At 33.4% G+C, this 12630-nt stretch overlaps 2 protein-coding genes across 2 annotated transcripts in view; one reads left to right on the forward strand and one right to left on the reverse strand.

Annotated features, from left to right (window-relative positions):
• Positions 1-336: 336 nt before the first annotated feature.
• On the reverse strand, positions 337-2048 carry LOC134245819 (protein SPMIP1-like). The gene has a single exon (XM_062728065.1). It carries the CDS (start codon positions 1969-1971, stop codon positions 1390-1392), a length of 582 nt encoding a protein of 193 aa, XP_062584049.1. The 5' UTR covers positions 1972-2048; the 3' UTR covers positions 337-1389.
• A 96-nt stretch (positions 2049-2144) lies between these two features.
• Positions 2145-12630, forward strand: part of LOC134245825 (F-box/LRR-repeat protein 5-like) — a 31858-nt gene continuing 21372 nt past the window's right edge. The window contains exons 1-8 of the mRNA XM_062728081.1: positions 2145-2245; positions 3617-3952; positions 4451-4574; positions 4869-5084; positions 5261-5421; positions 5714-5827; positions 7368-7450; positions 8159-8902. Coding sequence (XP_062584065.1) covers positions 2159-2245; positions 3617-3952; positions 4451-4574; positions 4869-5084; positions 5261-5421; positions 5714-5827; positions 7368-7450; positions 8159-8902 — 1865 coding nt within the window. The 5' untranslated portion in view covers positions 2145-2158. The remainder of the gene's footprint in view (positions 2246-3616; positions 3953-4450; positions 4575-4868; positions 5085-5260; positions 5422-5713; positions 5828-7367; positions 7451-8158; positions 8903-12630) is intronic.

Consider the following 12630-nt stretch of genomic DNA (forward strand, 5'->3'; position numbering starts at 1 on the left):
TTATTCATGAAGTTTCTTATTAGTCCTAATGTACCGGGTATAATTTATTCATTGTTCCACCTGTCCTTAAAATGTACCCATGGTAAGATGGAGGGGAACGAATGTCGACATATCAACACTGTTGTCTGTTCCTGTCGGTATGCAGTAGTATTTAGGACGCATACAATTCATGCATTGAGTTGTACGGAATGTGCATCGACAATAAACCAATGTCTGTACTTATCGAATTTAAATTACAATCCTTCCATACATATTGAGTAATCTTGGCAGGGGATTCGTTTAAAAACCTAGTTATCGAACGCACTAACCGGATTAAATAAAAAGAAAGAAGAAAACACAATTTTATAGATATCTTAATCAGCATTATTTAGTACATTATACAACTCACGAGGAAAATTTCATGACATCAGCCACATCAGTTTTTTCCTCCTAATGACCACAGAAAACACCTGTCTTGTCATTAGCAGGTGATCACAGGTAAGAGAGGAGGAAGGTAGAAATAAATACAGACATTAGCTGGAATATATTCGTGTTAATTACATTTCAACGCAGTCAAATATCACCTGATAACATATGGTTGTAAGTTATATATATATTATTATGTTTATTCACCAATATGTGTTTGTTACTCGTTATACGAGTTCATCGGAAAAAAGTCAAGTTGTCAAATGATTTAATAACTCAGAATAAACTCATAAAAAGTGATTTTCAGCATCTTTTTTTTTAATTTACAAATAATCTTTTCAAGAGGTACAAAATATTTTGAAGCCGAAACTCATCCATACAAATATATATACACAAGCATTCATATTAAAAATACATTCAATATAATTATACTTAAATAATTTATATTAAACTCTTGCCAATTTGGACGGATGGCACTGATAAAGGGCCCGGAAAAGTAAAAAAGGTGGTTCACTTTTTCCAGTCAAACACTCCACTGTCACAATCATAACACTTTCATCAAACTCTCAATCACACGGGATAAAACGGGTAACAAAATATGCATACAGAGTTATGAGCTAACAGTTTGAGCAATAGCTAAATGCAGGTGCAAAAACAGGTAAGTACTGTTTGTAAAGAAAACACAATAACGTTCTATAAGTGTTAAACAAACGATCACGTTTAGCAGACAACAGTTCATTAATACTTCCACAGTTTTGCATATAAGGTATTTCACAACAAGGCCAATAAAACATTATTTAAATGTCACCATAAATAAATGACTTTAAAAATTCTCTGGAAAAAAGTCAATACTGTTCAAAGAGGATGTCTATTATTTTCCTTTTACAATACTGAAGAATCGGTGGTCATTGTAATAATAGTAAATTAATACTTTGAATTTACAGAGTTTAAACATTTCACAATATATTATGACGTTCCTGAGTTTTATACACTGACGGAGGGGTTATCTGGAATTCCAGTGCGCGTGTAGAAAGTGTCCGCTACAATGCGGGTACGACCGTATGGAGGCTTTTTAATTTCTTCTTTCTTTATCACATCTCCAAGTCTCCATCCGTATTCCCAAGAACTCAGTAAAGGAAAAGCGAATTTCTCCTCCGGGCCCTTCCTATTTCTCTCACACAGATACTGATATCTACCCTTGCCCTCCTTCGTAAAACCATCGTATAACTTTTCCCGGGTGCCAGCGGAGGGGGGTCGCATCTCTGCAACCAGCTGCTGGAGCTTTCCTTCTGCTTTGGACATATCAGGGAAAGCATTAAAGTCCGATTTCACTTTGTTGAATTTCGGAGGGGTATAATCCTCTGGAAGCTTTTTGAAAATGTCCTCTGCGGGTTTTGGAGCATTTTGAATTTTCCTTCTCGCAACTTCGGACTGTTTGGAAGTGGCAAGTTGTCCATTGGAATCTTTTAGTTTGTAAAACCACTGCAAACGCGTGTCTCGTTCTTTATTGTATGATTCCTCTAAAAATTTCTGAATCTGCGTGTTTGCCGGATAATTCCGAGCCATTCTCAGCAGTCAGTCAATTATCTTTGAGTGAAAATTATCGAGTAGTATCAATAAATACCTGCCTTACGATAGTCCGCTATTACTTGACGGGACACCGCACGAGCTTATTGACATTTCCCATAGCAACTCGTGTCGTCACGATCTCACGAGATTTTACGAGACGAAACCATTTCCGATCAAAACAAAAATGGCGCCCAACTGTCCAGAAGAAGTCGACGTTTTTACAGTGCCCCATTCTCGAATGAAGGAGCTTGTACACAAGTATTTGGCCATGGTAAATTGGAATTCCTTCAAATATCAATATACTTTTCATTTCATACTTACAATTTATGCTGTTGATGCAACTATGACTATTTTTAGAATGAAAATTTAACAGCTCATAATTTATAGCCTAACTTTAAATGGCTTAAATGAAAAAAAATATCTACTGACACAATAAATATATCAATTGACACTCAAAGATTTGTTGCTGATATATTGTGCTTTATGTTGTCAAATGCTTTAACTTATTTTAAAGCTTTAGTTGATTTGTTTTGTTACTGTTAGTCCGGCTCGTGACTAAGAAGTAAATTTTCCGGGTTTATTTTAAAGTTGTGTAAGTAAATCTACTGGAAATTGCATTTAAATATATCAGAAAGCAGAGGAACTTTGCAAAGTTGCAGGAAAGACAATTTCGTTTTAATGTTTCTCAATTTTTTGATTGAATGTATGCCAAGGGGACATTTTTTTCATGAAATATACAGTTGTGTGCCAAAAGTGAAGATAATTTTATTTTTTCTTTATATATTTCATTGAAAACAATATTTTGTAAAATCGCTGGTATGACAACATTTCTTGACAGATTTTATCAAAACTTTCTTGATAATCCAAGAAATTGCCGTAGTTAAAAAAAGCAATAGTTTTTATCTGATAAGCATTGATAATTTAAAAATATTGTAATTTAAGTGTGACATGATTCTTTAAGTCATATACTCACAATGAATTATATAATCAACATAGATCTTGAAGTTTAGAACTGATGTTTAGTGATGAACTATATTTTACTACATATTAAACGTGTAATGATCTTTTGAAAAAAAGATAACTACACATTTTCTAGTTTAAGTACTGAAATAAATAATCAAATTGGACAAAAATTGACCATTTACCTATGATTTTACAAAATGTTGTTTTCAATGAAATATATAGAGAAAAAATAAAATTATCTTCACTTTTGGCACGCCACTGTATATGTTTTAAATATGGACTTGCAAGAAACACTACTTATTAATAATATTTTAAATGATAATATTGACCAATGACATGTTTAATTTGGTTTTGTAATAGTTCATATCCAACAAATACCATTGGAAAAAAATAAAATAATATAAAAAAATAAAATAATTTTCCGACCTACCTACCCTATTTTTTTCAGGCTGGTAGCAGGAGACAAGACTATTATTTTTCTGGCCTTACCATGTTCATCTTCTTTGGAAAAATTGATTCATGACATGGACAGTTGTTAATTTTATTCTATTGTTAATAGGGGGAGGGGAGAATCAGAAAAGAAGGCGTCATGAGTTTCCAGCTTTACTAGAGGGATACGCTTGTACTTTACGATCATTGAGAATATGATGCTTTAAAATATTATGTTGTATGTTTACAGATGACGGACACAAATTTCGCAGATGTCCATCACATGACAAACCTCCTAGAAAATCTCGTCAATGCCTTTCATGAGTTCAGAGCCCACGAACAAATTGAAAATAAATACATTATGAAAAAACTCAAAGCAAAACTAAATGCGCTTTCGATTCGGAGCTCAGCTGTGTGTAACTGTCACTCGGACAATAAACTGACGGAGATGTTGATGCTGCTGCAGGACGGGTACCACTGTCGTGAGAAGGGGGAGGTGGACCGACAGAACTATGGGAAAAAGCTACGCTCAGCGCTGGAGGATTTCACTCAGAAGTTCATCCCACACATGGAGGAAGAAGAAGAGGTTTGTGTCAATTTTATCATATCTTTTTTTAATCAAATTTAGAAGCAAATACTATACAGGGAAATTTTCGCCCCAGTTTTATTTTCGCCCCTTTTGCCCTTCTCACAAGTGGGCGAATTTAAAAGGGGGCGAATTAAAAAAACACAGTATAATTTCTTGAACAGAACTGTGACTGGGCGAATTTAAAACGGGGTAAAATTGTTAGCAAGTGTAAAAGGGCGAAAATAACCCTGTATACAGTACTGTGTAACACTACAGTAACAGGTTATTTGTGTTTTAAATCATAACTTATTTATTGTTGAATTTTCATACTCTTGTGCACAAGAGTAAACTGAATTTTTTTGTCGAAAAATCCTGATGAGATTTACCATAAAAAATAGTAAAAATTCAAAATATCTTGTACATTTCATATTAATAAATGTGAGTGATAGGTCTATTCAGATATTATGGTTGTACTTGTGTATTTTAAGTTACTATAATCAAATGTTCCTTTTGCAGATTTTTCAACCAATGCTGATGAAGTATTTTTCGTTTGAAGAGTTAAGGTCCCTGAAATCTAAAGTGATTAGAAAACATCAACAAACCATAGAGGATGAATATGTCGAAAATGAAGAATGTGTTTGTAAGAACAATTTTCATCAACATGATCAAAATGGTTCAAAAAATATTCTTATTATGTAATCTTGATCTAAGGAATGATTGGTTATTACAAACAGAACAAAAATGGGCTTTGATTTAAAAAGGCAAAAAAAAAAAAAAAAAAAAAAAAATTGAGCCAATCATTGAAAAATTAAGAAAAATATTTGATTGATGTATTCTGATTTCAATAACCCTGTAAGAATTGTGAAAATGCTCTATATTGTATTTTAATAAAGTTTAAGATTATTTAATAACACAATCAATGCCTTAATTCCAGCCTCGTCTTCTGATGAAGAGGAAAAATGTATGAGATCAGAATCCCATCGTGAGCCCAGTGGGACTGAGTGTTTACCTGATGAAGTCCTAATGGCTGTCTTCTCCTACCTGAATCCCAGGGAGTTATGTGTCTCAGCCCAGGTGTCAAAAAGATGGAACAGCCTGGCTATGGATGGGTCTAACTGGAGAATCCTTAGGCCTGTCCAGTGGTTCAAGGGTAAGGTAGCAGGAGGAAATAGTAATCCAATAGAAACAAGAGTATACATGTGTATATATTTCCAACTAACTTTCCAATTAAATATTAAGGTTAATTTGGTTTTTTTTTAATGGAGAGCTAGTTCACAGTACCACTAGTTGACATGGTCAGAGATAATATCAATATATTTCTTGTAGGACTTTGGTCTCGCCAGGAGAAGATGGACATTGAGTTGGAAGAGAGGGACGTCGAGACGGCCGAGTTCTATCCAGTCGATGTCAAATACGACGAGGATGCTGATGTAGATGAGTCAGAGGAAAGTGATGATTTGGATGAGATGTCTCCTGAATGGATGCTGGTAAATAACAAAATAATAAGCCAGCATTGTCAGTCTGTCAGAACCACTGGGTGTACATATCAGCAATAGAAGGGCAATATACATTAATTATATGATAAGAATTCTTGCTTTGTGAAGGGTTATTAATGTAACTTTTCTACACTTTTGTGTCTAGTTCACTACATCTTGCATTAAGATATCTTTTTATGTGATTTATTGGTTTCTTGCTTATTCACAGTGTCCTGTTTAATTGTATAGTTACTGAATTGTATATACATAAATGAGATAATAATAAAAGAGGACTTTGAATCAGGTACAGAAGGAGTCCAGGATGCTGACTTGTATGGTGAAGCACCTTTTCCCCAGGGTGGGGGCCAGTGTGGTGGAGTTACACCTGGGCTACAGTAGGGGATTAACTAATGGAGTGGTATGTCTTAGAAATCTAATTAAAGGGACATGGACACAGTTTCAGCTAAAATTTTTCAAAATTCATTTTTCCATTTTTTTTTATGTTTACAAATACTTAACTAAGGTATTTTTAATAATCATCAAAACACAAGACAGATTTAGAGGTCCAAATCTTTGTTATGGAAACAAGGCTCGTGCCATAAATTTGTTTACATTGGTTAAAAATTTAATACTGTAAAACGAGAAAATTTGGCGCATACGTATTTTAGCGCAAACGCAAGAGGGAATGCCTTGGCGCAAATAAATTTTAGCGCTTTCACTCGTCGTTGAAAGTTATAAATGTATTGTTTTTATTTATCCACTCCCGTATTTGACTTTTTGGTTAATCAAGCATGGAAACACAATAGCACTCCCGTATATAAGTAAACATTTGTCAACTTTACCGTGGTGTTTCAATCACATGAACGTGGCACAATGTTAATATTTATTTAAAATTTATTTTATTTTTATTTTAAATAAAAGAAATGGAATATTTACACATTTTATCCATATTAAAACAATGCATGCATCGACAGGTAATAACTTGGATAAACGGTAATCATAATCAGGTTTTTTCTGCAAGCTCAATATCCATGTTTGATTGCATTGTTTACCTCGAGACAATAGATGGTTGACATGCCGAGAAGCCAAACTTTGAAGGTGCTAATGACAAGAATCGGGTAACAATTACCGGGGTAACAATAGTTTAATTAAATTATAATTTGGCAGAGCTTTCTCGATCGATCCTACCATGTGCAGTGCTAGTGTGTATAAAAAATCCAACGACCCTTCGACATTACGTAATCGCGCGTTCCTGTTTACATGTTCTTAATATGTAAAAGCTTTGAACACACACAAATAATAATTTTTAGAAATCCGTTAGCGCACAGTAAATTTTAGCGTACATGGGCTCTTGCGCCAAAGGCGCTAAAATAAGTAGTGTGCCAAATATTCTCGTTTTACAGTATATGTTTGTTCAAAACAGATTTTTTTAAAAAAGAAGTTAATTCTAGATACGATTAGACAGTTTGTAGTGATTTGCTGAATCCTATTCTGTTATAGTTATGATATTATTTATATTTAAACAAAAACAAAGCACAAGCCTTGTTTACATTATGAACGAATTTTAAGTTCTGTATCTACTTTGTAAATCAACAAATAATGTTCAAATTTTTGCTGATCATTTGAATTGCTTTAATTAGGAAACATTAAAATTGGTTTTTAAAACATCAGTTGAAACTTTTTTCATGTCCATTTTAATATAAAGCTAGTCGGGGTCTAACTAACATGCAGTAAGTTTTACAGTTTACAAGTAATTTCAGAAAGTGGGAATTTCACAGAAGATTTAACTACATATTTCTATGATTTTTTTTTTGAATAAAAGTGATCTTCTGACACTGTGTGAAAGGGTGCCTTTGACTACTGGTATATTGATTCAATATCAAATACATAGGAGTTATGTCCCTTTGAATGCTCTGAATTTTATTGTGGAACTATAAGAACTTATTGATTATTAACAGCTGTACAGAATGCTGAGCTGCTGTAACAATCTGGAAGTTTTAGACCTTACCCAGACCAGAGTGTCAGACATAGGATTTAAGAGGTCAGTATACAGATTAATCAGTCACCTTTATTACTTCACCTGATCTCATCTTTGAGCTTTTCTAATTAAAGTCTGTCTGTCATTGGTCTGGTGTAATTTTTGTATTCACTGAGTGAATTTCAACCAAAATGGCTACAAAAAAGTTTTGTTCAAGTGAAGGACAGACCCTATTTTCAAGAGATAATATTAAAAATAAGTTTGAATTCACTTTAAATTTCTCCTCCGAAAAACCACTGAACTAAAAAGACACAAGACACATATGGGTGTCTTGATGAACAATGAAATATATAAATGTCTTGATGAACAATATATGAAAGTGTAATAAATGTATAATTGTCTTCATGAAAACTCACTATATAAATTTCTTCTTGAAAACCGTTAGTGACACATATGAAAGTCTTCAGAAACATTGAAATATATAAATTTCTTCTTGAAAACTGAAATATATAAATTTCTTCGTGAACCTCTAAGCCAAAATTTATAATTTTAACTTCTTCCATGAGTCAAAGTAATGAAAATCATTTGAACTTTAGAAGATAATGGTTACAATACAGGTGTGGTTTATGTACGTATTGGTAAGACTAGGTGACTCAGGTGAGTGTTGTGGCCCATGGTCCTATTATTGTTATTGTTTGGAGGTTATTTAATAGAGGGAACAGATGTTGTATTTACAAAATGTGAATTAATAAAACACTTTATCGTTTCCAGTTTGGGCAAGAACAGGAATGGCAGAAAACTGAAGCATATAAATCTCTCAGGCTGTGTAAACATTACTGATGTGACGATACAGAAAATATCCTCAGCACTGGGATGTATCAAAGACACCAGATCGGAAAAAGTTAGTGATAATTCGAATACCTGTACTGTCAGAGGAAGGACCTGCTGTCATGAAAGAGAGGCTCACGGAAGACAACAGGAGGAGTCGGGAAATGGACTCGATTTTGATTCAGTGGATGTAGCATTGCGTAATGCTTGTGATTTTGTGGAAAGTGAGGCTATGGCTAGACATTTGATTGATTTTCTGGAGGGAGAGACTATGTTTTCTTCCTTCATGCACCAATCCTTTCTGCCACCCTTACTAAGGGATCAACAACAAAGGACATTGGAATTGAATAATTTCCTAAAAGACAGTTCGGGCTTGGGCACCAAGAAAGAAACTTATCTTGCAAGGAATGATTGGAATTCCTCGTCATATCCTACAAATATTTTCTCAGACAATTTCTCCTGGAGGATGAACCCCTCTGTAGAGAGGGATCTAGGGAGTTCCCCTCGAAGGACTAATTCCTCCCCCGAGAGGATTCGCGGGAATTCCCCGTACAGGACTAGCACCTCCATGGGGGGTAATGGTGGGGCTTGTTATGTCTGTGATAATAGTGACAATGACACTCCCCAGAGGGCGCTGCGGTTCCTCTCTCTGTCCGGCTGCTCTTTGGTGACAGATGAAGGAATCAGGTATTGGAAGAGCTGAAACTTGAAATTATCTTTATAGGGTTATGCTGAATATGTTCTTTCGATTCTGATTTCTCTCATATTGTACAAATATACTGCAATAAGTTAAGCAAAGTTACACAAACATGCAGTTATTATCAATATCATAAACTATATTTATTAACAAAGTCACATCATACTTGCCAACCTCCAGCATGTAAAAATCTGGTCATGACCAGATTTGGAAAGTAAAAAATCTGGTCATAACGCGTAACGACATTCACGACATATTTACCATGATTAAATTTTATACATATATACCAAGTATTTGTGTATTGAGAATTAATTTATTGAAAAAGGATTTAATTTTCTATGACAAAAAATTCATACATAGAGAATCTAATTTGCTTTAATTTACATGTTAAAAATGAAAATTGAAGGTTTCATATTTCAGTATTGACCTGAAGTAAATGTGCATTTTTTTTAAAAAAGCCTTTCAGTTTCTGCTAAATATGAAAGCATACCCATTTCAAAGTTGTTTTTCCTTTCTCTTAATTAATTAACTACTGCAACATGTCTTAAATTTGAAGTTAGGCCTACACTGTCTTTGATCACTTTATTTTATCTAGAATGAAAGTTTTTTCCCCCAAGATTCCTTGATATGTACATAAATATCGTTTCTCTTGTTCTTGGTTCAATCAGAGACATGTGTTTGGTTCAATTTGTTCCTGTTGGCCCTGATAACGATCTAGTTCTATCGGAGGCCATTTTAATTGACTTCTAACATTGATTTGTAAAAACAACACCCAGTTAATTGTTTACACCTGCACTGATAATTAATCCAACGGCATTGTTTACGTAGATCTATGCTTGGGTTGTAGCTGGAAGTAAAAGTGCAACCTAATTTACGAACCAAATCCGGAAATCGGGAGATTTTCGGGTTGTTCGGCAAAAATCGGGTGATAAGCGTGACCCGCCGGCTCATAAAAAATAATCGGGTTACGGGTTGAAAAATCGGGTGTGACCCGACGAAATCGGGTGAGTTGGCAACTATGGTCACAATATGGGAATTTTAGGAAAAATAAAGTTATTTTTGGGACAGGGGTCTTTTACCATGTTGACTGAACCTGTATGCAACATAGAACGATGCCTGAGTTTTGTGTAGGGAAGTTTCAAGATATTTTAATTAGTTTACATTGCTAGTAAATATTGGTTGGGGTTATTCAACTGAATCAAAATTTTTTTTTACTGTGACCTTTCTGACTTTTTTTCTTCACTTAGACTCTATAATTTTTGTTAAAGTAAGTTACAGAAATAAAAAACCTTTCAGTTACTTTATTTTTATCAAACCTTGCTGATAGTGATACATATAATTTGTGAGAGAGCTATTCAACATCTTTTTTTTTTTTGCCTTTTCGTTGATTGACCTTACTGTTCTTAAATTTCAAAGAAATATTTATCTAAAAATATACATGTATTTTATCAAATTTTATAATCTTATATAATTTATGAAAGCTATTGAATTAAATCAAAATTTTTTTTTACCTTGACATTACTTTGACTTCACTTTTTCTCAATTATTGGTGAGAATTCATCAACTGTGTTCAGTTGTTTTTACCTCGACTTTCCCAATGACTTTACTATTCATTCTATGTAAGAATTAGTTTTAAAGACACTATTTGGACAATATGTTTTTATCAAACTTCATACACCAGTTAACAATTGATTTTAAAATTCAAAAAAATTATGAAGATTTTACAGTTGGCAGGGACACTGAGGGCTGAATGAGACTTACTGGAGAAACAGCTATTTTGATTTATTACATGTATCAGAATTTTTTTCAAAACAAAATGTATATCCTTTTATTGAGTTTTGAATTTTTGATAAGACATACATGTACATCCAGGTATGATAATGGGAATTATTGATCTGTTTTTGTGACCAATGTCCGTAATTAGGGCCCCGCAAGGATTTGCGGGTGCCCTATAGTAATCACTATGTCTGTCCGTCTGTCACTCTTCCGTCCACAAATTTTCTGTTTTTTTCTAATAACTTTTTTTATGGTTGCCCAATCAAGTTCAAATTTGGTATGGTAGTTCACTAGGCAGAAATACATATTTTGATGCTAAGTTTGGTTCTCTTGTCTTCTGGTTTGGAGCTGGGGTGGTGAGGATTCCTTAACCATGCATAAGAATGAATTCTTTTTATTGCCCAATAACAAATACATGGTAGTTCAGTAGGCAGAAATGCATATTTTGGAGCTAAGTTTGTTTCTCTATTAGAGCTGGGGTGGTGGGGTAGATTCCTTAACTTTATATAAGAATGCATTCAATTGGCAAAGAGAGATTTGAAGATGTTCCCATTGTAAACTGAATGCTGCTATGAGTCCCATAGCTTTCCCTGAAGAAAATCCAGAGCATTATCTTTATTGTCACATTGAGATGAATTGCCACCTCTGTCTGCAAATGAAGTTTGTTTTGAAGTTAGGTCAATTTGGAATGCTATGAACACTCTGAAATGTGGAATTAATTATAAATTTTCATAATTTATTTTTGTTTAATAGTTATGATTTCATTGTCTAAACACAAAAAATAGATTAAAGAAGATTTTTTGATTTATTTTTTTTCACTTTATGTTAATTCAAGAATATTATTAATTTTTAAGGTAGTTGTATAAAAACACCATTCTATCATTAATACTGAAAAAGTTCTTATTGTAACTTTAGAAGAAAATGATGAGAGAGGTACAATTAATCCCTTGGGATTAATTATCTAGCCTGCTGCAGAAAATTTAGTAGGCTTTTCTTTATCTGTCACTTTAAGATTAATGAAAACCTTTGTCTGCAAAAATAAGGTCTAGCCTTCATGATATTGGCATTCATTGAAGGCTGGATTTAATATAACACAAGCTTCATAATTGTTTAAATATACATTCAATGTTAAGTCGTTCTTTACTGCCTAATGTAAATACAAAGAATTATTTTCAGGTTTTTGAATGTTCAGAATTATCTTGAAATTTAAGAATACATTTGCTGTTGCTTATTCTTCGTACATTTTTTAATCATTCCATAAGCTGCACCCTTTTAATTCTACCCCATGGCGGGGCCCTTGCTGACTGGTCAGTTTTCTAGTTCTTTTTATTATAACACATTCATATTGTCAGGTATTACACAGTCATATAATTATTTGTTAAACGTCGTGTAGACATTCCTACCCAGTGATTTGTTAAACTTTCTGTACAAGAAGTCACAGCAGAGGATGTGTCACCGATTACTGCTTTAATGAATATTAAATTAGGTCACCATAAACTACTTTAACACCCATACAAGACTAAAACAAATTGTAGGAAAATAAGATTCTTATTCTGTGAATGTATTCAGAATTTTATACTTATCATTGTTTTGATTTAGAGATGAATTATATGTTATCAGTCTTGTATATTTTCTGTAGAGTTATATATTTTGGCCTGGATTATGAATGCTCACACAACCCACTGCATAATAATATAAACTCTGCTAATAGACATAAGAAAGTGGTATTTTTTATGAGCAATTTAAAACTTTTTTTTTCCAAACTGCAGGAAATCAGATGAAATCAAAATCAGGTTATATTACTTTGGGTTCTGTCCGTATCAGTGAAAGAATGCTTTAATTTAATCTGGAAACTTCAGCCCAATAAAATTTGTCAGGGACAAAGATTTGAATGTCCTTATATACAAGAAGTTTTGAATCGGATGTGATGGTAAAAAGTTGC

This window comes from Saccostrea cucullata, unplaced genomic scaffold (assembly GCF_032062105.1).
Source record: "Saccostrea cucullata isolate Sc308-1 unplaced genomic scaffold, CSIRO_AGI_Scuc_v1 ctg555, whole genome shotgun sequence".
NCBI classification, from domain to species: Eukaryota; Metazoa; Mollusca; class Bivalvia; order Ostreida; family Ostreidae; genus Saccostrea; species Saccostrea cuccullata.

Bases quoted from the DNA above. Each gene is read 5' to 3' on its own strand.
- LOC134245819 (XM_062728065.1), bottom strand. From the start codon at position 1,971: ATGGCTCGGAATTATCCGGCAAACACGCAGATTCAGAAATTTTTAGAG.